We start from the raw sequence: 24633 nt of genomic DNA on the forward strand, positions 1-24633 counted from the left end.
TGGAAAATGTATGTTTTATTTCTCATTAGTGTTTAAACTTGGGCAAGTGCACGAGCCTTAGCTTGACCAGCACGCTGTAATTTATAAAGAGATTCGCGCCGAACGGCCGACGAAACACGTACATATATCGATAGTATGTTTAAAAACATCGAATGCTGAAATTTATATGTATCGATATAGCTCATCGCGAAGTCATGTATAAAACGCAAAAATGAGTTGGGAGAGAGCGCAAATTACTGGGCCATTTGCAGTTTCTCGCTAATTACATGAATATGTAGTTATGGTGCATACAATTTGTAGTTGCCGGATAGTTCCGTGTAAAAACATTTTTGCTGGCCACTTTTTTAAAAGCTTTTTAACAGTGCAATAAAGGGACTCATGTCCCTAAAATTAGCCACTCTCGTACGAAAATGTTTCATTTGTCGGATAAAATTATATGATTAGAGACCTCAGGCTCCAGCTAGTTGTAATCCCAAGACGAATATTAAAATCTTGAAATATCAATCAATGTAAATACGGAAGCGGTTCCGGCGCTGCTGTTATTTTTTGTCAGCACGCAAGCTCTTGAGCGCTCTCTTGTGCTCGAAAGTGCGCCGCGACAATCAAGTCAATCCAAAATATAAGCTTTTTGGATTTCGACGAGTAAAGGTTGGTGTTTTTTGTTCCCAAAACGCGAGTCGAAAAGTAAAGAAATAGCGGCGGCATAAATTGTGGCGTACCGTTCCTGAAAACAAGAAAATAACGTTTGTTTCTACAAAAAAATACAAACGCTGTCGTAGTGTATTCGTGCGTGAGTGTGTGTATTTGTGCCTTGGCCTGCATTGGAAGTGGAAATTTGGCAATAGCCGAAAATATTTAAAAAGCGTTGCAAAAATAAAATAAAATTTACATATAACTGTGCACGCGTGTGTGAGTTTAGCATGAAGCAATTGGTAGAATAGTCGGCAAAAAAAAAAAAAAAAATCAAACGGTATTAGAGCTGCAACAGCAATAACCACACAGCATCTTCATTGATGCTGCAAACAGCTGATCCGTTCTCAGTGCTGGTTTCGAGTGGTTGTTGTTGCTGGTGTGAATGAGCATTCAAATGTTGCCCGAGTATGTGCTGGCCTGGCCCAAACTGGCTGCAATATGTGGCTAGTGGCCCAGTAACGTGGCATTGAAAATGAGATACATCTAAACAACTAAACCATTCATGTGCTGTGTCTCACTATACGTTCGGGTGTGTGTGTTTGTCAGTGTAACGGCAAACAAGCAATACAAATGTAGCTCCCTCCAAACAATACGATTTCTTATCGCTAGACATTGGGAATTTGAATAGCAAGAGAAACGAGTTTCAATAAGCGGAAGCAACTCTACAAATAGCATTGAACTTTATTAATGTTTTATGTCAGATGTGAAAAGCAGATCTGACAAAAGTTCCATTTGTGTCTCTCTTTTAGTTTATTTTACGCGCCTTTGTAAAATTTATCACGCCCTTACTCGCCTCGCCACGCCTCTCCGACGCCCTTTACTCATCAGCATCCAAAGGAGCAACGATAAAAGTGATAAAATCACAAAATCCAAGAAGATCTTTGTATCTGTCCCGCTTTGCTGTTATGCAAAGAGTGCCTTAAATAATAACGGAAGAAATTACTAAACGGCGTTATTACTAAACGAAAATAATCGTCAACGTTTTGATTGATTTTCCCTACCCCATTTATGAGAAATTGGCAGTGCAAAAGTTCTGGCTAGGAATACATCCTCCGCCTCCACCCCATCGCCGGAGTGCTAACGTGGCCTTTGGTAGTAGCTGACTGGTTGGTGGTGGACCGTGTGAGTAGAGAGAGAGTGCACGATTTGTTTACCATGTCTTCCAAGCTTTTCCACTCCACTCTCCTCCCCTACTCATTTGCATTACACCCGTACCCGAACCCAACCCCCAAACTTATCTCATAACACAAGCAGAGAAATTTGTTACCCAAAAGTTTCTTTTATTGGAATTTATCGAAATTTGTTGGAACCCTTCAGTCATGTGGCACGTACATGGGGTCATTCCGCACTTACACACACATACACCCATTGCTTTCCGTCACTAATCAATCACAGAGCATTTTCTATGCTGCTTTCCCCACCTATCCCCTCCCCCGTGAGCACATAGGACAATTTTTGCCAAAAGACAAAATAGAAACGGTACAAATTACTGTAAAAATAACATAAACAAATGATGATAGAAGTCCTCCTCCGTGTTTCTCCTTAATAATGCAATCTATTTTTACTTCCACAAAACATTTCAACGCACATCCTTCGGATAATCAACAAAATCATCAAAACGTGTTGCGCCGTGCTGCATGGTAAGTGAACCAACCCCCTCCGTCCGTCTCATATTCTGGCTGTCCCACTATCCATTCCCTTTCAAACTCGTACAGTACCTACATATGTAAATGGGGAGTTCTCCCCAGCGGATGGGATGGGCTCTGCATGGACTCGTTTGGGTGCGTTTGCTGTGGTAGGAAGATGTTCCAGCGATCGCCTACTCGTTAAGGGGGGTATGGGAAGTGCGTGAGCAGCGTCTCCATCCCCCATTCATTCGTTTTAAAAGCAACCCCCAGATGTCGAAATTGTGTCAAAGGCTGTTGAAGCTGCTGACGCAGGGAAAACGGGACAAATGAAAACTTTTATTGCTGCAGTTTTCCGGCCTCACCCTCAACCCACCACCCTCCACGACTTTTGCCGGTATGAAAAGCTCCGTCTGCGAAGCAAAGCTTTTGGCAGAAAAAAGTGCGATTTGGGTAAAAAGGCAATGGAAATAGACCCATGAAATGTTGATATATTCTTCTCCGAGGATTCTTTGATAGCAACGCTAGAGCGTTGGCAAACCAATTCTAAATTCTGAACTGTTCACACGAAGCCTCAATTATTGATGGTTGGCCTAGCAACCCCGGCCGCCCGAGGGTCCTGGACTGGTCAAAACACTTAGCTTGGGTTCAAATACCTCTCGCAGTCCGACTGTAGGCACAGGCCGAGCAAATTGCTCAGCACATAAGCATGGCATTCGTTTACCCAATAAATCAGGACCCACAAAATCAATAGAGGATTTTTCCTTGCAGTCCTGCGTAAGCCGTTCGCTCCACTTGTCCAATTTCCACACTCCAATCGATTCGTTCTCTGTAGCTTTGGCGAGCTTTAATCGATAATTGGTAATGTATGTATGTATGTGCATATATGGGAACGGAACGAGTTTCCACAGACAGAGGGCAAAGTCGAAAGGTTCTCCAGCTCTGACTTGTCTGAGAGTTGTGCAAAATATTCGTAGCTGCTGTTGTGTCTTCTGAACTTTGTCTTTTGCCTCGAACTCTGGATGTTGTATAAGCACGCAACTCTGCCTCCCTCCACCCCTTTTGGGTGGTCATCCGTATACATAAGGGAGTGGAGAGCTTGCGTGCAAATGTTGGCCCTGTAAAACTTTGACTCAGCTCAGCCGTGCCCGCGTTCCCGCGTGCGTATGTATAATAACATTAGTAATAAATCCCCGTTCCCTGTTTGTCATTTTCCCGTCCTCAGCTGGCAGTCGGTGATGGAGCAGAGCATCCAAAAATAGAGTCAGCCTTGACTCGCTCGAGTGGCAAAGCAGTCAAAGGTCAACCGATATCGGGGAATCGAGCGAGCCAGAAATTGAAGTGCAATTTGGGTTACGACCGGCTTTGCACGGCAGCTCGATTAGATCTCTATCCCTTGCTTCCACCCGATGCATGGTATGGCATGGCAGTGTTCGAGAAGTAGAAAATCTTGCCCGTTGCCTTATCAATTTGAATGGAATATGTACTGGCATTGTACGCTCTGAATATTCGTTTCGGTGACATCATCGAGTGTCTGTTCCACGGTCCACGGTGTCGTAGTTTGGCATATTTTATTGACCCATTAATAGGTGAAAGAGACAGAGACAGAGCCTGCTGCTGTCACTGCCATGTCCAACTCCCGAGATCCGCATCGTATCGAGCAGCACTTCACATTCATTAACAACAATTAAATGCGATAAACGAAGAAGGGCGAAGAAGGCGAGGAGGCGCCTTCCTCGATAAGATTAGACGGTCGGAGTCATCAAAGGTGGAACCCTGTCGGATGAGTCAAGTGGCAGACTAGACTATCCCTCCAGAGCAGCCCCCGCAATTTTGATTCATCTGCGCCGTACGACCTTCGAGGCTGTGGTTTGTATTCCGATTGCCGGCTTAGGATCGCTGTACCCCATCATCTCTATTTATAGGCTCTTACGCGCCTAGCTACGAAATTAATGCACACTATTCAATATTTATTCGCGTTTTAATGTGACTAGCGACTCGGAGGCGCTCTGTGCTCATTCCAAATGTTTGCATTGCGAATACTTTGAAGGCCTCAGCCGCATTCCCCAAGAACTTTCACGATTGCGACACTCTCGAGGCAGGTGACTAAACTCGTTCAACTGCAGCTGCTTTCCCGAAGGCGGGCATTCAACCTGAACCCTTTGACCTTTCGAAGCCAGCAATTAAAACGGAAGTTCTGGCAACCTGTTGCTGTTGCAAGCTCCGAGCGGTGCGGCTTCGGCTCATTTAATCATTAAATACAAGAGAAACACTGGTTTCTGTGCTGCCCAAGAAGCAGTGTTTGCATGTGTGAGAACTGGAAGTGGCAGTGCCAGCATTAATTAACTTGGACTAGAGGCTCTACCGTGGAAACAGGCCACACGGGAAAACATGTTGGCTGAACTTCTTTCGAGCACTATCCTCTCTAGAGTGCGCGTTTCCAGGGGAGATTTGGACACTCTTTTCACATCCATGCCCGTTATAAGTTGGTACATCAGGTCGTGCATCGTACACATTTACTGTCAATCGACAACAATGAACTTACGATGTGAACACATGTCGGGCGGGACGCTGTGGCTGTGGGGCGGGTCAGACGGACGGTTCTTTGGCAACAGGCGGCCTCCTCTGCTTCCTCTGCTGCCCCGGTGCTCTTCTCGGGTTAAAAATACACGAGAGAAGAGTACTTGTTGCTCTCGTAATCACCCTCTCGACGCCCCATTCAGACCATGGCGAGTGCCCCCGCCGAAGGGGTCAATAGACGCGCCAGTGGCTGTGAGTGTCTTCTGAAAATGGTTCTACTTGGAAAACCCAGAGCAAGAGAATGCCCAAAAGTCAGCGGCGCAGAAAGACCAAGAAAACAAGAAGATTCTTCCGAGCCACAAAAGAGAGACGAAATGATTATAGATAGACAGCTTGAGAGAGAGAGAGAGAGAGAGAGAGAGAGAGAGAGTGAGTGAGTGAGAGGTGAAGCGGGAGAGATGGACGGAGTGGATAGATAGAGACAGAATGATTTCTATTGATATAAAACAGATTATCGCATGCAAAGTGGCGTTTTGTTATGGTTTTCGCGGTTGAGCGACGGACAAATGGCCGAACTGTCACGCTCGGCATTTTTGTTCTTGGCAATGACAAGCTTTTCGTGAAAAGCAAAGTTACAACAGATGGGGAAAGCAATCGAACGGGGCACGAACAGAACAACGTTCGAATATTAACTGCAACAAGTGCCAAGGCAGACGGACGGCGTGGTTGGGGTGGGGGTGGACATGCATTTTCTACATATTTTCTTTGGCCGTTTCGTTGAATGCAAATTCTCTCAAATGGTTTCTAATAAATCTGTGAATAGGGGTCGCATTTAGCAGTAAGACAGAGTGAGAGAAAGATAAAAAGAGAGATAAAGAGAGAGGGGAAAGCGAAGAATATAAAAGTGCGGAAAGATCTAAAAATAAAGGCAGAACAAGCGCAGTACATATGTACATACATACATATGTATATATGCCCGTACATATGTACATAAATATGTATGTATAAAGAATCGGACGAAGTCGTTAAAAGTATTTCCCATTCCCCCAGCCAAACCTAGAGCCCAACCTCTGATTCCCTTACGTCATTTCTTCTCTGTCTCTTTTACTCTTTTGCCCCGTCTCCACCTCTACTTTTCGGCGGTGTTTCGTTGCGACCTAAAAAACAATAGAGAACTATGACGTCAGCGGCAGCCGCATAATGGAATCGTTAAATTGTTGGAGTTGGGCACGTCCGAGTCACGAACCAGCCGAAGAGGCAGATTCAAAGGCAGGGACTGGGGCTCTTCTCCCATCTCTAGGGAGAGCTGCTGGCGTCGGCGCAGTTTCCGCACTTTCACGGATACACAGAGAATGTTTCTCGCGCAAAAGAGAAGATCCCATGTCTTCCCATAGCAAAGCATCCCATTCAGATGGACAGGGGCGACAGTTCAGTTTTGGTTCGGCTTCTGTTCGGTTCCGTTTCGCTTTCGAGTTCCTCCAAATCCCTTTTTGGGGCAGACTTCCGTCTCAGCATATTTAAAAGTGAAAAGGCACAATCCGATCTAGGAGCTATCCCCATCAGTGATCCTCGTTTAGAGAGTGCCTCCTGCTGGTTTCTTCTTCTACTCACGACTTTTGTGAGTGGCAATATATTTTTCATATTTTAATTTTCATGAAAACTGTTCGCCTTCTATAAATAGACACTCCCAACGATGGGGCTGGGGGGCAGGGAAGGAGAGAGGCCTTTCATGGCATACAGAAACCATCGCATCTCTCATCTGTTGCTCTCTCTCTCTCTCTCTATGCCAGATACTGCGAGTACATGTATCTAAGAGTATAGAGCATTATAATAACACTATTTCTCTGTATCTGATCTGTTACCACGGCAGAACACCGACTACGATAATGATGATGAACTATCGCCTGGACCTCGGCTGGAACTCGTCCGCCTGCTGCTAAACGATGGATCTAGCAGACCAAATCGATGACTATATTTGTTCGTTCGAGGGACTTGGTGATTTAACAATGGACTCCCTAGCCATCTTCATCTTTCTGTGGGCCGTGCTGGCCCTCTTCTCCGTCTGGCTGTGCAAGCTGCTCTACCACAAGTATCTCAACAAGGAAAAGTCCAGCAGTGCCGCCAACAGTCGCCAGAGTAGTGTGGTCCCAGGAGCGGCCGCCGTAGTCAGCTCCTCCAAGCCGGAGAAGCGACTCTCCGAGCCGAGGGACATGCTGGCCACCAAGAGCAAAGTCGAGGATCTCTCCAAGCCTCTGACGGGCGGCTCGACTGGTCGTGGTCGCTCTTCGGCCTCGCCCCTAAGCGGTGGTGCAGCTGGTGCCGCCGGTCCGCGTCGTCGAGTGGTGCGCCAGAGCTCCACGGGGCCGGAAAACCGCAAGAAGCGCTATGTTCCGCCGCCCTCCAATGTGGTGGGGCCCGAAACGGTAAGCTACTCTGATATCTAAAAGGAGCGCTCTCTCCAATTGCTAATCTATAATCTGTGTCCCTTCTGTGTCTCCTTAGAGCTCTGTCACTTGGACCAGCCAGGTTTTCCGCTGGCTGTACAGCGATCTAGTCATTGTCAACGAGCTGCTCATGTCCTGGGTGATAGCCATCAACGACTCGCTACGCAAGTCTGTGGAGGAGGTGAGTGTCTGCCCACATTGCCCATTGCCCACTGCACAACCTTCAGAGTGGAAGAGCGAATGAATAAATGACATCAGCAGACAGCTCCCGGCTTTGACATCTTTCACGCCACCTTCCTGGGCTCTGATGTCATGGCCGAGTTCCAGCTTGGTCTCCAGCGTCCATTGACCTTTGTTCTTCAACTTGAAATCAGTGTTTTGGCCGTCTACTACCTTCCCCCACTGTCCGCCTGTCTAGCCGCCTGAGAACTCGCTCAGCCGTAACCGATGTCGAAACGTGTTTTTTTGTTGTTTTTGTTTTTCCTCTTGTGTTTTATCGCCTTTTACGCGTTCCCCCATCCCCGATTCGGAGCCAGCCGTAGGCCAAGGTCAGCGCGGAATCGTTAGTCACTCTCGACTGAGTCGCTGAATCGCGCCCCAAATACGTTCACTTCTGAGCCCCAAGCCCCAATCGGCGGGTTACGTAATGCAAATTCCCCAAACCAGATCACAGCAGGCACTAATTTGATATTTCTCTCTGGATTTCGTTTGAAGCATGGAGTGGCCGTGGAAGTAGTCCGGGTGCTGCCCGACAGCCCTGCTCCGGGTCTGAATAACATCTTCTGCAACTGCGATGAGAACAATCCGGCGGACATGGTAAGTAATCCTTCACCCAATCGTGAGTTGAGACCACTAACTGGACTAATTTGGAGTTTCCACACAGCTCATCACCTTCGACTGCGATGCCATGCCCGTGCTGCAGGTGAAGACCTTCCGGCAGAAGTCGGGCAAGGTAGAGACCTCCCACTATAAGGTGACCGTGTCACGATTCCGTGCCCGCATGGCCATCCCCATGAACTACAACACCCTCAAGGGCGAGATGCGTGTGGAGGGCTATCCCGATGTAAGTGTGCTGTCTGTCAGTGTGTAAATGGGATGAATCGAAGGAAAACCATTCGCCTTTTGTATCGCCACAGGTGCGCATTGCAATGAACAGCGTGGGGGCTATCAAGGCCATGGATCAGGACGAACAGCAGCTCCAGACGGTCATCAGCGACATCCTTACGACGGCCCTGCGCGACACCGTCTACCCAGTGGATTTTTCCATCTACTCCACCTGCCCGCGCGCCGAGGTGGAGCCCCTGGATTTGCCCGTAATCTATCCCGTTCACTATGACTCCCTGGCGGTGAGCGTTTGGGAGCAGTGCGGAGTGCGGCCTCTGTCTGTTTTAGTTTCTGTTTCGGTTTCGGTTCCTGTTCCGTTCTTGTGTTTGACTGTTCTTCCAGTTCGTCGTCACTCGTTGTCATTTCACACAGAAATTCAAAACACAGGACTCTTTCCTGTACAGTGATCCCACTTTGTTCCTCCTTTGCTCCACAGACAAAAGACCACAGACAAACAGACACTTCTCATTGCTCCCTCTGTCTTCGCCTTTGTGTTATATTTCCATTTTTGTATATCTGCCATTTGTTGGACTCCTTTCGTTTGTGGAATTCGCCTTCCTTCTCTATCTCCACATCTCCCTCTTGTTGCCATTTGCGTATCAGTTTCCTGCCAGTAAAGAATTCTATCTTTTGCGCTCTCTCTCTTTTCAGGGGAATCAATACTTTCAATATTATTACAATTTTTAGTGAATGTCACACGAGTTGCTAATTAAAGGCGAATTTCATGAGCCCTAACCCAATCTCAGTGTTCTCTCTGTCTCTGAGCCTCCCTCTCTACCCACCCTTATATTTTTCTCTCTCTCTCTGTCTCTGTCTCTCACGCACTGACTCATTGCATGCTCTGCCTCCTCCACACACAGCACAACATGGAGCACCACCTGGGAGGTGTGGGCCTGCGGGACTCGCAGCACATGGTATCCGGCCGGCGGCTGCTGGTGAAAATCGTCAAGGGTGAGGGTCTGAGGGACGCCCACGACCCCTATGTGGTCATCGAGATGGACGAGCCTGCCCAGAAGAACCAGACAGGCACCCAACGCGGCAGCAGACCTTACTGGGATGAGCACTTTCTCTTGTGAGACCTTGCTAGACCTTCTGCTGCTGATCCCTAAACTCATTTTCTTTTCTTTACAGTGAACTCTCCCCCCAATCTGCAGAGATACTCTTCGAGGTGTATGACCATCCAGTGATCGCCTCGGATCCCCCCAAATTCCTCGGACTCGGCCTGGTGGGCATCGACGAGCTGGCCGTGGGTCCGGCATCCACCCAGCTACTGCAGCTTCAGCCACGTCCCTACGAGACCCAGCCCGTGGCAGGGGCCATCACCGTGGACTTTGTCTTTATCGAGGGAGCCGAGATCCCGGCGGGCGCCCGTCCACAGCGTCTCAAGGAGGCCCTGCGCCTCAGTACGCCGGCCATCAACGAACACATCCGCAACGGAGCCGACCTGGCTGACGCTGCGGTACGTGCTCTACAGGACGGCGCCCTCTCCGCCACTGGAAGCGGAGGCCAGCCTAGCAAGAGCACCCTCATCATCCACAGCGTTCAGCGGGTGAGTGGGCTGCTGATGCTCCTCCATCAGCACTATCTCCACCATCTCCCGACTCCCACTGTCACTTTGGTTCTATAATTTCGTTCTTTCTTCGTTTCTTTCATTCCATTCCCGAACCCGCACAGAACTCGAGCAATCCGAATGCATTTAAGGTAATTTCAGCCCGATCAGCGACTCAGCCTCGGTCATCCGTTTCTTTTTGAGTTTCATTGAGTTACTGCGTCTCTAACCACCCCCCACATCCGCCCCCTCATGATGAGCATCGTCATGCAGGATTCGGATCTAGTAAAGCTAATCTTAACTGTTTCTTGTTCTGTTCCATTGCTCGTTCTTGCCTAACCCCCGCGCTTCTCTAACCATGCCCACGGCAACGCCCCCCCAACCAGGTCGAGGTTAACAAGGATGGCCGCATCGAGGTCATAGAATCACCCACAGAGCTGGACCAGGCCGTGGCCCAGGCCTTCGAACGGGCCGCTAGCGAGGCCGCAGCCGCCAAGGCCGATCAGCTCCAGCTGGAGCTCGAGTTGGACCCCGGAACGGAGGTCCGGCCGCTGGCGAGCGGCGGTAACAGTGAGCCACTCAACGAAACAGGTAACGGTAATGGTACAGCCAACGAGGACAGCACCACGGAGGTGAGTTCAAGAGTTCGCAATAGCGTTGCAGGAGTTCCATGGCATGGCATAAAGTTTGCAGTTTCCCCCGCACCCCTCACCATGCAACTGAGTCCTCTGCTAATCTCTGTGAGTGTTTTTTCAGTTCGGGCAGCCGAATGCAGCCTCCTCGCCCAACGGCAGCGGTTACCATAACAACTACAACCTTAACGGGAGCAGTGAACTGGCCGGGAACGGCAACGGCAGCTCCAACCTAAATGGTGGGGGCTACAGCTCGAACAGCCTGCCGAGGAACGGGGCCCATTTGGGTCTGCAGACGGGCGAGGGCATGGACGTGCTGGACGACCGCGGGCGCAGCAAAAAACGTAATTTCTTTGGCACCCTGAAGAAGCGGCTCAGCCGCTCCAAGACACGCACCCTCTCGGCAGATCAGCCCAATAGCAATCACAAATCACTATCAGCCACCAACTCGAACTACGCCAATACTACAACAACATCGACAGGACTACCCCGAACCGCCACCGGAACCCTCAATGGTGATTCTTCCCGTTCATTATCTGTCGATCGTGCCACTCTGTCTAAAAGCAATTCACTTGGTAATTACCCAATCGCCCACCCAGTCCCCCTGCACCAGCATCTCAGTCCATGTTCTAATCGGCCATGCCTCAACCACCCTCCCCCCACGAGCTTATTTCGCACATTTCGGACTGCATTGAACTACATTATATCCGTAATAATTGGATCAAGCGTTGGGATAGCCACGACCAGGACATCCATCTCATTTGACATCAGATGTTGTCCCCCGTGCATTTCCCAACTGTTGATGGTTCTTTCATGTACATACATATGTATATCTATCTACCCACTTATATTTATGTAACCTAATGTTTAATATCCGTTGGGATATCCACCCATATACTCACTTGCCATTATGCTAATGTCATCATTGATCATTCACGTGTACGTTTATCTGTAAAGTTAATTGATTTGTTCGTCTCTCTACACTTTCTCCCTATCAACTGCTAACCGAACTGTGCCCCAACACCTGTATGTATGTATTCTACGGTCATCCACCGAAACTACACTACACTAAACACACACACAAACACCTTTGAATATTTTGAAACTTTTCGCAAAACATTTGGCTTTATTTTGGATTCGGATATTTACCTTTTTGGATCTGCTTCCCTCGGTTCGCATTAATGATCATATTTATAATTATTTCTCACACTATCTTTTCATATCTATTTTTTTGTTCTCTCTTTATTTTCATATGCAAAATATTTAATTTGGTCTGATCGGGCGTTTGGTTGTGTGTCACCCTCCAATCTCCAATCTCTGCTCTCCACTATGGGAAATGCTATTCGAACACACTATTTAAATGAACACTAAATTACGCAGGACCCCGCATGGGCATTGGCTCCGCCATCACAGACCACTCACGACGCTCTTCAATTTCAGAATCCTCGGCCATCTCAGGTTTCTCCTCGGCCAGCAACAAGACCTACGTTCATGAGGCCTCCACCCTGGTCCTGGAGACCATCGAGAACGGCGTGAAGCGGTTAGTCAAGAACAGAATCCTGATCATCCCGTGATTCTCATGCTTTACCTTTGTTTCAGCCACTTTATTGTGCCTTTGGCCATTGCCCAGCGACCGCGCTGGCGCCGCAAGGGTACCAAGCTGCACATCTACAACGATCACACCTTCATAGCCAAGCATTTGAGCGGGTAAGTTCTCACCTCGAACTTTTAGCCACATGCCTATAATCCCCTTATTATGACCTTAAAGAAGCGGCTTGCAGTGCTCGATCTGCATGAAGTCCATACCTCGGAGGCCAGGCAAGCAGGGATACGAGTGTCGCGACTGCCAGCTGATCTGTCACAAGCAGTGTCACGTACGGGCGCCCCAGGCCTGTCCCAATCCCACGGTGCTCTCCATGGAACTGTAAGTGGCCGGGATCGATACCCTCGGGCTTGGTTGCGCCTTCTCCTTCCCTTGTTTAACCCTATTTTGGGGACTGGCCCCATACTAATTTATTGATTTCGTTTTATTTTCTCTCTTTTCACACACACAAAACACACACCAACACAAACCCTTTAAACCTTTTAGAAGCTCCTATCCGGTACTCACAGAGAGAGATCTGAACATAGTTATCTAAAGCATTATCTGTTTACCAAATCAATCTAAATACTCGTAATTTTTCTTTTGTAAACTCCGCCAAATGCAGTTAAATATTTACCAAGAGCAATTGCAAATAATTGAATTATTTTGATCTTTGAATTTGCGTCGGAAGAGCGTTTAGAGCTCTGATTAAATTTGGCTTGAATTACATATGTACAATATTGCTTCGGCTTCTGCTGACTGCTAACCATCCACTACGATCATCTGATCACCTCCATTCATCCATCAAGCTTGGCCACGCCATAAATTAAATTGAATTCAGTTCCGTTGTCTTCTGTCTCGACATTAATCCGAGCTCTTCTTCCATCGCACCACTCGACCACCACACAACCATCTCGGTCCACCACACGGACACAGGATGGACATTGAGCAGTAGGCTTAGCTGCAGCACAATCAACAAACAAAACACAATACTCTAATTAGTTTGAGGGCGGCAGCGGCCGATTCTTAAGAACGCAATCAATTATCCTTCTGAAACTCCTCCTTCGATCCTTCAAAACTGCCTCAGTTCTAGATACGTTCGGCTATAGGACGTGTGAGAACTATCCACTCTTTAGGCGGGTAAGCCATCTGCATGGAAGTTCCTTGTTCTGCTCTACCAAACCACTGTGTTGTGTACTAAATTAACAGCTCCATTCCATTCCGTTACGTTCTGTTCGGTTCGGTTTCGATTGTTCTGCTTATTGCTTGTGATTCGGCAAGATCTTTTGTTGTTTGAAGCATTTTTTATTTAGTTTTATTGAATTTTCTTGCCTCTTCAGACCCAACTAATCCGATATTGCTTGTTTTTCTTCACAGAACAAAACTTAACTCAGCTGCGGCGGATCGGAGTATACGGAAACTGTAAAGGATCGTCATCATTCATCATCCTTCCCTGCCCCGAGGACACTTAATCGAATTACTATGCTTAGAAGGAGGAACAGCAGGACACTTCGGCTATCGAAATCTTTGATAAATTATGTTATTTATTTATATACACACACACACACCCATGTGCAATAAGTTCTTTGGTTTCGTTTTTAACCTTTCTCTGTGTCAACAAGTAGACCCCTTTGATATTTTGTATTTTCTACAAACACGAATAATAATTGTACAAAATAAGAGCGAACTAAGAATTGTTCAATTGAAATTACTGGTAAAAGCCTAACGTTATTGGATTCGGTACAAGTTCGCGCCAAAGTCTTGGAATCGCTTTGAATGTGAGTTGAGTTGTTTCTTTACAAATTGCGATTATCTTATCGCACGAAAATATCGAGTTCAATGAAAACCGGTGAAACAGGCCTATCTTCTAACGACTTCAGGAAAAATGTGTTCGATCTGTCGTGATCTTAGAAAACTTAGTACCAAACCATAAATTGTTGGCAGCATATATTTGTATGGGCCAGCAAAAAACTGGAAATAGGGTATATGTACATTGAACGGTTGACAAGCAACAAGTAGTCAAATGACGTAGTCCCTCGTATTTACCGTACGGTACATTTGGAAGTGTGAAATTATTCTAATTTTGGTATATTTCTGGTGATATATTTGCTCATATTTGAAACGCAAATATGAGAGAAAGAGAGTAAATTCCTGACCAATCCTCTGATTGGTTGAATGTTGAAACGGCGTACAAAGTCGTAAATGTATTTAAAGTATTTATTTTCGATATCGGTCTCTTGCGGGTTAATACAAATTAGAAGAAATTAATAATCAGCCACTTAAATGCTTATGTTAGTCCTAGCCTCTGGGGTCCGTCAAGCTCATGAACATGCCCAGCACCCAGCTGAATAGTTGGATGGCTGCCAACCTGTGCGACCGAGTTTTTCTTTCAATAAAACAATCACAATCATATCAAAGTGAATATAGTAAATATGTTAAATTTAAGTTGCCATTTTTCTCTTCAATTTCATGTGTCTTTAATCAGTTTAATCTTTAATCGACATTCTGTCCTTTAATAATTTAGTTTAATAATTGGTGACTCTGTAATAAATATGTATTTGGTATGTAGCATATGTGCAGTATTCACGTAGTTACCATGTTAGATAAAAGGACACTTTTTTGTGCAGTACTCAAAAAGAGTAATAATAATAAGCTTCATTTCAGAGTATTAATTCAGTAATCGGGTAAAATTATATGTTAAGAGCTTAGAGTCACGATAAACTGGTAATATTAAGCGGAATATCTAAATCGAAGAAAATGTTATGGTGTCAACGGTGTTTTTCGGTACATTTTCAGTATATTTTAGCGTATTTCTGAGGGTCAGACGGGTAGATTTCTCCTTTAAATCCGGTCACACAAAAGTCTACGAATTAAAAACAACAACATTTTGGGCTGCGCGGAGCGTGTGAAATTTTTCGTTCGTGAAATTATTATAAACTAATAAATTGGCAAAATTCTCCGTGAGCCAAAAAAATTAAAAGTAAGCTCGGTAGCAGTCACGTGTTTGCGTCGGTGCGTTTCTCATACATTTACAAACAGCAGCTAGAACAACAACCACAACAACACAGTCGTCAGGCGACAAAGCGACACGCCTCGCCTTCGTCGACGCAGCAGTGTGTCGCGACGCCCTTGTTTTTGTTGTCGCGTGTGTCGTCGCTATTCTGTCTGTGCATATTCCCAATTGGGGAATCTATGCCATGACTGTGGTCGAGTGCTATGTTCAATAAACAATAGCCGATTACAGTGCATACGGAAGAGAAAAACAAGACAGACTTTTTGTTCTGTTGCCCCGCAAAGCACTAAGCTTATGCCCCCCACCACCCGCCAAAAACGCTTTCTCTTGTCCATTGCCAAACGCTGCAATGCGTTTATCATTCTTCGCAAGGTATTTCAAGTACAAGGTGGAAGCAGGCATAGCTTGGGAGGCCGCACTGTACAACTGCCATACCCTCCATTTAGCATTGCCGCTGCTGTTGTTGTAGCTGTTCGTGCTGTTTGATTTGTTTTTTGTTTCCACAATTTTCTGCGTCATAATATTGCAAATTTCGCTGTCTGCGTTGCCGTTTCCCGTATCCGATAACGTTCTTGTCTAATTTCGTATTTGCTAATTTCAGTTTGGGCTAATTTCGATCTAGACAAAGAAGTCCAGTTAACGTTACGCAATTGAAAGTCTGTGTGTGCAGCACGCGTGTGTTTGTGTGTGACTAATGTGTGTGTAATCCGCCCGCCTGCCCTTTTCAGCAGTCGGACAAAATGCAGCGTGATCTTTATCGATGGGCGACCACAAATCACCAGTAAAATAAAACCAAAGAAAAGCTGTCGATAGTGAGTGAACGAAAGCAGAGAACGCAAAGAAGAGCCAAAAAGAGAGCATCAGCTGGTAGGATTCGACCTCGAATTCGGACTCCGATCGGGGACTCGACTCGGTCGCAAAATGGCCGCCGCGCACAGCCACCACAACGCCAACCTCCTTAGCTCGGACATCTCGCGGCGCAATCCGCAGGACGAATACGAGCTCATTCAGAAGATTGGCTCCGGCACCTACGGCGATGTATACAAGGTGAGTGATGCAGTGATGAAGGTGATGGGTGATAGCCCAGACACGGGCGTAGGGGTAGGGTACGTCTCTTACGCCATGTTGCACACAGACGTCTGTCCTGCGGCAGAATAAGAGCCACTTTGCGGAGCTCGGTCTGGCCTGCACTTACCATCTATCCCGGGAATGTTACGCACACAAAAAAAACCGAATGAAAAGCGTGCCTCGATTTAGAATGCTTTTTATCCTTTCCCATCTGCGGCTTTTGTTTTTCTTTGCATTCCTGCTCCCAGCTTGGGTGCATGTGCAGCCCCATACACAATACCAGCCCCAGTGGCATCGTCAGCCCCCCATATCTCCCACTTGGCACACTCATTTGTACATCTGTTTGCCACCGCATGCTCCACGCTCCTCGGCACCCCCTTCAGCTTCTCCAAGTTATTTCTGCACAAAATATGCGCAATTTTAGTTTTGCGTTTCTTTCTTTTTCCGCCATTGCCGCCTCCCTGCGTATGCCTGCTTCCATGTTTCAGCTAGCTGCCCGTTGCTGGTGGAAATATGACAAATGCTCTCTGGCCAAGAAGCTGCCCTTGTACCTTGGACTGTACTGTGGGACGCAAGGCGTGGCATAATGCATTTGCGCTGTTAGGGGCGGTCCTACTGCTCCAAAGAGCAGACATTACTGATCCACAGTGGTGCAAGGCGGATACGGATATTTCCAATGTGGAATCCCGTGGGATATCATCACCCCCATTTTCTTTGCCATAACTCCTTCAGATGACTATGTACATACATTCGATTGCTTTCCACTCTACTTATCGGCCATCGGTTATGGGTCACCCCTCAATCTGGGGCCGTCGTTTCCCCTCCCTTGAAACGCTCTGACTCGCAGCCACGCGCTTGCATTGAATATGGGGATTAAAATCGTGAATGTGTTATTTATTTATGTTTATCCACCCCTCCTCGTCTTCTCTCACTCTGGATTGTCTCTCTCGCGGTCTTTTGGATGAGGAGGATGCGTCATCCGCAAAGTCGGCGGCGCATGCTTCAACTTGGTTTCGATTTCGGTTTCGAATTCAGTTTCAATTCCAAATTCCCCTTTTCTATTCTTCGTTCCCCTGTCTTTTGTTTTTCTTTTGCGGACTTTCGTTGCCAGGGGAATGTGTGCACACACATAGTGCATACATACAATTTGATGCCACACTCTCGCACAGACATCACATCATTAGAACATTCCGCTGGCAATTCTCATTTCATCTCATTCCTGCACACTGTTTACAAATCTCTCCTCTCTCGTTCTTTGTTTACACAAAGTTTTGGCATGGAACACACTCTCGCTCAAATAGTGTACAGATCTGTACGTGTCCATAATTGTACGGACAGGCCATGTACATATGCACGTACATATGTACATGCATGTGTACATATGTGTATACGAGAAGAGTGTGATGGGGAATGGGAAACGCAATTGAAGTGCTTGGTCAATCGAAAAGCGTTCTCCTGTTTGTGCTCTCTTTTGCAGCTATTTTCACGATATTAATTTACAATGGAAAGATGTAATAATAATAATAGCAACAATAACACCAAAGTTGACAGGCTATTATCAGATAAGGAAGGAGTCGGGTAGGCAGGGAAGGCATTTGGTTTCCACTGTTTCAATTGCTCTTTCGCCTCATTTCTTATCGATTTATTCCAAATAGTCGCACAAATATGTATGTACATATGTACATACATACATAAATATGTACATACATACATACATATGTATGTGCTCCAGTGCTTCAGAAAAAAGTAAGAGCTAGAGGGAGCAACTAAATTGCACCTGACAAGGTGGTGTGGCTGAGTGGGTAGTTGGGCAGAGGTGCTACAACAAGGTTTTCATTACCGGAAATTCGAGTGCGAGGCGACGCAGAAGGAAAAGTCCAATAAGTGGACTCTGCTCTAAGGAAAGCGTAAAAAATGAAAAGTGCCAGGTTTCAGTTATGCAATGGAAAGTAGTACAAATACAAATACATACATATGTACATACTTTATGCGTACCACAAGAGCGTGGGTGGTGTGTGTGTGTGTGATTACCGTCGCCCGTCACTTGACTTCGCAACACAATATGACCATTGTTGTTGTGGCTGCTGCCACACTCTAACAATCATCCTCGTCATTGTCGTTGTTTCTTTCTGGTTTCGTACCCTTTCAGAGGGTACTACGACAATAATAAACTTTTTGCACCGGACTCAATATGCACGTAGTAAGATCTGTGTAGGAGCAGTACCCTAATGTTTGTTTTTCATAGATCAGTCAAAGCCTCAACTCGGACGATAATAGTTAATACATATCGAGACCATAGAAACAATCTTCCTGCAACGAGGGTATCCACAAGCTTTTGTCCCCCCAAGAAGAGCCTTTCTTTCTTGTTTTTATTTTGTTTGTATTTGTTCATGCAACACGCATGAAGACATGAAAAAAGTGGCGCACAGCTCTCGACACGATTGAAGAGGGGGTGAGGGAAAACGACCCATCTCTACAGAACGAGACTTAAATATGTGCATGGGTGAAGGGTCTAGGGGATGGAAGGCTACAGAAAATTACTAGAGAAAAGAACGAAGTGAAGTGAATTTGAAGCAGCGCCGTGAAGTGGCCTAGTGAGGGGTTGATGGGGCAGTGGCAGGAGGGAGTGAAGGAGGTCACGTAGCAGACGCTGCGTCTGTATATACATATGTACATACATACATATGTATGTGTATACTTATGCATCTGTGTTTTTTTTTTGCTGTTGAATTGCAGCTTGTTGTTCCTTTGTTTTCCCCCAAATTTACTGTTCTATCTCAAAATTGTTCACAAAACAAAAGCAGAATCAAAGCCAAATCATTTGCACCCGCAAAACCCAACAACTTTGTCAGGCTAGACAACATAGGATGGGTGAGGGGAGGGCAGTGGCGTTGTCTGTAACCTGCCGAAAAATGTTTGCCTTGAACTGCGTTGCGGCACAGTAAACAAGAAGAGGGCGCCACAAAGAAAATGTCAAAGGGTTTCTCATAGCCTCCAACCTCCACTCCGCCCATACCACCCACCGTTCTCTTGAATGTTCCTTAAGAATACAAAATTCCGAAGGTTTTCGCTGGGTGAATGGATGGCAGCGATGGATTCACGCTGATGGTATGAGCGGGCAGATATGCAAATGGATGCTGACACGCCCAACTCCAATGGCCGTTAAGCAAACACTGAGACAGTTTCAACGCCTCCGCATTCGCATCCGCATCCAATACCACATCCACATCTAGTGCCACATTTAAATGTTAAATGAGAAACGCGGCAAAGTTTTTCCTAGGAAAGGAAAACAAAGCAGAAAATGTGTGTGAGAGTGTAAAGTGGGGAGTGAGGGTGGCAATGGCACCCTTAATTTAGCAACAACAAAGCGCCATTACTATACAACCAGCGACTGGGGCTTGGCGAAGGGGCTGGGGTGGTGGTAGAGGAGTAAGAGAGGCAGTAGCAGTGGCAGCGGCAGCGTTAGAGGGACGTCGCCATGTTGACCTAATTCTGCCGTGGTAATAATTTGCACGTCTTCAACGGGTTAGAAAGGGGCAGGGAAAGGGGCAAAAGGGCACCCGACTGTGGGGCAGTTACGGGTTTCATGCCATCCGGCTGTTGCAATGTTTTGGTGGAGGCTTGTGGCTGCATTCTGTCTCGCTCTCTCTCTCTCTCTCTCTCATTTTCTTACTCTGGCTCTGGCTCTGCCATCTCTGGCTAGGCGTGGTGTTTCAGTAGCTCCAGCTGTGTCTAATGTGGATGCAACAACAATTCTGGCAACTATGTTTCTATACTGAACAGACACTGCATTCGAGTTAACTCGATACAACATGTAATCCATGTTCACTCATTACACTGTACTGCTCATTGACTTGTTGGGAGGTAAGCGGCACATATCGGCCAGATATCGATTTCTGTATCCAATGCCAAATGCTCAGAAATTTAGAAAAGCTTAAAGGTCAGGCCACATGCACCCTTACACTATTTGTAGTGAGCAGATCCCTTAAACGTACATACGTACATATGCGTACGTATGTACGGATGCGGCATGGGGGCTGTGGGTGGTCTCTGATCGGAGCAGCGCCTTAATTTGGTTTAAACATAACCCGGTCCGTTCCGCATGGGACAACACAAGACAGGAACATCAACAACTTGTGGCAATTAGCAGGGACACGTGTTCGTGTAATGGACCTCCCCCACCGCTGCACCTTACTCCCAGCTGACCGAGGAGACCAGCAGCAGTCCACACAGAACTTACTGCCACCGTGCCACCTCTGCCGCTTATTGTCGCCTCCATCTGTGTGTCCTTTTATTTGACCGCCCCTCTGCCTCCACCTTGTCCTTGTCCACTGAGCCTAAACTAATCCACTCGCCAAATCAACTCAAATGTACGAAAATTTAAATAAAAACCCAACTCCAGGGACCCCTGAACCCACAGCCCGATTCCCCCGCCCCAAACGACTCCCTTCTGCCGCAAAACCAGAAAAATCCCAGTTGTGCAAATATTAGGATTGCCTGAGGAAGAGCTCTACCCTTCTCGTCTTCCTAGCCTTTTATTCCATTATCCTTTCGCTTTAAAACATATCAGAAATATTGCATACCTCCCCTAGACAGCCCCACCCTGCTCCCTGCTCGCTGGCCCCTTAGCTATCACCGACATCAGCAGACGTCCCCAAAGTCAAATAAAATGTTAGGGAAATTCAAAATAAAAGTCTAAATCGGAATTTTGTTTTTATTTTCTTTGCCGTGTTTAAAGTTTTGTTTTTCTGGGTGGAGAAAAATGGGTGGCGTAGTGGGAGGAACGGGAAAAGGTCTGTGGTAGACTCTTTCCTGTCGGGAGATGAAGTGGGAATGGGAGTGGGGCGTGAACATGGAGTACCATGGAGGAAGGTTTCCTTTGTCGCTTTTGGACGTTGTGTGGCTTGTCACTTGTCCTGCGCTGGCTCTGTCTCTGTCTCTGGCAAGCAATAGGAGGAAAAGCAGGAGCAGGACCTAGAAAGTAGCAGATACTTCTGGCTGCCTGTGCCAGTGAATCTTTCGCCTTTTTACCTTGTGGTCTGGCCTGTCTTTGATTCTGTCACTATTCATCTTGGTCCAAATGTCTTTCCCACACAAAAAAGAGACGGAGATGTGGTGGATTCTGCTTCTTCTCCTTTAGTTTTTCCCTTCATTTCCTCACTCATTTCCGTTTAACATTTTCCTTAAATATTGAGCGGCTTGGTTTATCCGTTCTTCCTTCTTTCATTCTTGTGCTTATCCGATGGACACTCTTCCGAAGAAGATGGAGATGGTCCCGTTTGAAGAGCAATCCCATCAATTGGATGTGTGCCAGATCCCTTCCAACTCTACCCCCAGCGGGTAGTGTTTACAGCTCGTTATTTGGCCAATCTCGCAAAGGCTTTAACCAACTTTAACTTTTTTATTTCTCTGTGCTTGTATGTGTTCGAATGCATATTCATGTACATGTGTATGTGTATGTGTATGTGTAGCTGCCAAAACTTTGTCCTTCATTATAACTTGGTTTTGCCCACATCCACCTCCTCTGCCACTGCCCCATACCCCATACACCATGCCCCATGCATAAGTTTTGTTGCCATATTAAAATAATCATCAGCAGCGTCCAAACATAAACCTATGCAAGTGAAGACATCGCCTGCCTTCCCCTGCACACACATTTCCCTCCACCCACCGGGCATGGGAATAAAAATCGAACAAATATTTTAGACATAAAGTCACAATGTTGTAGATGGTGGGCGTGGTAGCGGCATTAGAGGCAGCCCGCGTGCAGCAGCGTTGCGCAGGCGCCAAGGAATAGAGCCCGCAACTGGATGGGAGAGAGAGAGCTATTGATACCATGCTGCCTGGCATTCGCCTCTTGGATTTTAGCGAACCACCCGGGCTCTACACCTGACATTTTTGTTTCCCTAAATTATTTGCAAGGAGGAATAATTGGAGCTCCCTTTATGTTCATCCTTTCCGACTGCACTTGCTACTCACTGCCTGAGGGGAGAGAGCGAGTAGATGATTAAAAACTTGTGGAATTATGCAAGTAAAATGAGCTACTTAAAAACTGGTCGACTGTTCGGAGGGAAGGGTCTACACCCAACAGCCAGTCAACCTCTTGTAATCGGAGGCCAAAAGTTTTGTTGTTTGTTGCTTTGCATAATTCCATTAGCCACCAAACCAAAAAGTTGCGCCGAGTCGAAAACTTTCTGTCCAAACTAATTCCCATTAAAATGTGTAATTCCAATTTGCAGTCTGCTTCCAGACAGAAAAAGAGTGGGAAAGAGAGAGACTGAGAGAGGATGGAAGAAGGGGAAAGAGAGTAGTGGGAGAAAAATGAATTTGTCAAATGCACAACATTCAGAAATTCTCCTGTAAAGAGTAATAAGTGGGGCATGTGAATGGGGAACGGCTGGAATATCTCAATCGATTTTTCAGAACCACGCCGGACGCCAGCTGTGCGAGACCAAGTGCTCTCATCAATAATAATTCCTTCCATCATAGTGCTCATGGCAGAAGGGATGTCTGCCCCCAAAAACAGTTGGCAATATAATGAAAACAAACAGCCAAAAATAATAATTAGCCTTCAAGGAATTTGCATAAGATGAGGGCCGTTAAGAACGGCCGCAGATCTTCCGTTAAACTTTACGTTAAATAAGGTTACGTGATGCTTAATTCCGCTAGTGAGGCTGGACAGCGCTATCGCCGCTAAACACCAACATATCCGAATTTAATTAAGGGAAAAATTACGACATTTTTAAAATTCTTATGATGGGTATGTACATATGTACATACATATGTATGTGTAGAGGGGATTGAAGAGAGACTGGGAGCGAGAAGCGTGTCGAAAATGTTTTTAGAGCTTTTGACACAAACTGGAATAGGGGAACAGGGAGAACAACAGACAGAGATAGAGCCTGGAGATAGAGGGACTTTAAGAGACACAAAAACACAATTAAATTAAATGTATAGTTGCATACGCCTGAAGTAAACTTTTTCCTTTGTGGAACAGAAGAACAGAGCGGGAGACAATGGAATAAGTTTTTAAAATACCATATGTGAGTGGTGGGGTGGAGTGTCTGCAGTATGTGTGTGTTCGGAAGTAATTAGTTAATGGAGTTTCCCTTTTGGAAGAGTCAAACCAGATTCTTCTGTTTATTGAATCTAAACACTAAAACCGAGACAGAAACAGAGCGTAATAAACCAGACCGACACAAGTAGAGCGGTGCTTGAGGGAGGGAGGGCAACACATTTGCTAGCAAAATTGACAACAAGTCCCAAAGAAGAGCCATCGGTCGTCAAAGAACAACCATAAAGAGTAATACCCGACGAACGAGGGGAGAAATAGGGAAAAGTAAGGAAAAAAGTTATTGAAGCTTTACTTGTAATAGCAGGACAAGAGTGTTGAGAGAGGTGGGTGAGGGAATGGGGGAAAAAATATGATAAAAATGAAGTAGAGAGACCAAGAAATCTTAGGAAAAACCATAAATAGATGGGACGGGAAAGGAAAGAGACAAGCAGCAGTAGAAGCAAGAAAGAAAGGAATCAGGAAAAGAACAACAATAAAAGTAGAAAGAATAAGCAAATGATGTGGAAGAGAAGCGAAGAGAAGAGCAGAGATGAAATGAGCCAAAGAAAACTTCAAGTCAAATAAAAAGTCTTTAGCAACGCTTTTGCCTCATCTAATAATTTATATATGTATGTATGTGCATATGTATGTACATACAAACATATGTATGTACATAAATATGTACATATGTATGAATGAGTCTGTGTTTCCTTTGTATCTTTCATGGAGAGGGGGGCACCCATTGCCCATATCTTTTAGTCTCTCTCACTACCACTCTCTCTCTCTCTGTCTCTCTCCTTCTCTGTTTCTTGCCGATTGAGTTTCTGCCATGGGGCTGTCCAATAATGAACATTGTTTGCCTCAAGTTCAAAGTTTGCTGGTGAAACGCGCTTCATTAGAGCGAGGGAGACAGAGGCGTAGACAATTTGAGAAGGGGGTGGCTGGGAAGAGGGGAGAGTAAATAAATAAAGAGATACTTAATTTAAATAAAAGTTTTGCTACATTTACACTCTGCTCTTTCCCCCACAGTGCAGTGCACATCCTCCTAGACTCACGCCTCTGCTACGCGATGCTTTTTTTACGCATCTGCCTGCTGATGAGAAGTGTGCGGCTCTTCACTGTTCGTTCCGTTCGGTGTTCTACCTTTCAAGAACTCATTGTAACGCATTCTCATTGGGGTACGAAAGAGGAGAACCGCAGAGAGAGAAAGAAAGAGAGAGAGAGGCGATGACCTTGAGCTTCAAGCATCGAATGAAAAGATAAATGTGTGAGCGGCGCAATCCAGATGACGAATGACGACCGCTAAGCGGTAAATGATGATGAAGCGGGCCCATGCCTAGGCCCAGGCG

General features: G+C 46.1%; 2 protein-coding genes across 30 annotated transcripts in view; both read left to right on the forward strand.

The window, feature by feature from the left end:
• The first annotated feature begins 1442 nt into the window (after positions 1-1442).
• Positions 1443-13836, forward strand: LOC117892153. Of its 25 annotated transcripts, none has more exons than XR_004648686.1 (17): positions 6274-6456; positions 6709-7261; positions 7341-7463; positions 7997-8098; positions 8166-8345; positions 8419-8628; positions 9247-9458; positions 9518-9935; positions 10061-10087; positions 10322-10567; positions 10692-11142; positions 11948-12107; positions 12167-12274; positions 12336-12491; positions 12657-12740; positions 13086-13289; positions 13527-13836. XR_004648686.1 is itself a non-coding variant. In XM_034798202.1 (16 exons), exons 2-16 carry the CDS (start codon positions 6782-6784, stop codon positions 13536-13538), a joined length of 2898 nt encoding a protein of 965 aa, XP_034654093.1. In that variant the 5' UTR covers positions 6274-6456; positions 6709-6781; the 3' UTR covers positions 13539-13836. The 25 variants fall into 25 exon arrangements, 7 of the variants coding, with proteins under 7 accessions (XP_034654093.1, XP_034654092.1, XP_034654097.1 ...); XR_004648688.1 differs by having other exon boundaries at positions 12657-12669; XR_004648695.1 differs by lacking the exon at positions 6274-6456 and adding an exon at positions 1443-1815 and having other exon boundaries at positions 6795-7261; positions 12657-13289.
• A 1166-nt stretch (positions 13837-15002) lies between these two features.
• The window catches only part of LOC117891821 (mitogen-activated protein kinase kinase kinase kinase 5), a 46188-nt gene continuing 36557 nt past the window's right edge, over positions 15003-24633 (forward strand). For 2 of the 5 annotated variants that reach the window (XM_034797556.1, XM_034797558.1), the window contains exons 1-2: positions 15003-15129; positions 15764-16209. In XM_034797556.1, the coding sequence (XP_034653447.1) occupies positions 16084-16209 (126 nt within the window). In that variant the 5' untranslated portion in view covers positions 15003-15129; positions 15764-16083. The remainder of the gene's footprint in view (positions 15130-15763; positions 16210-24633) is intronic. The other 3 variants (XM_034797553.1, XM_034797555.1, XM_034797554.1) reach the window with 2 other exon arrangements.

The sequence above is a fragment of the Drosophila subobscura genome, chromosome E (genome assembly GCF_008121235.1).
Source record: "Drosophila subobscura isolate 14011-0131.10 chromosome E, UCBerk_Dsub_1.0, whole genome shotgun sequence".
Taxonomy (NCBI): domain Eukaryota; kingdom Metazoa; phylum Arthropoda; class Insecta; order Diptera; family Drosophilidae; genus Drosophila; species Drosophila subobscura.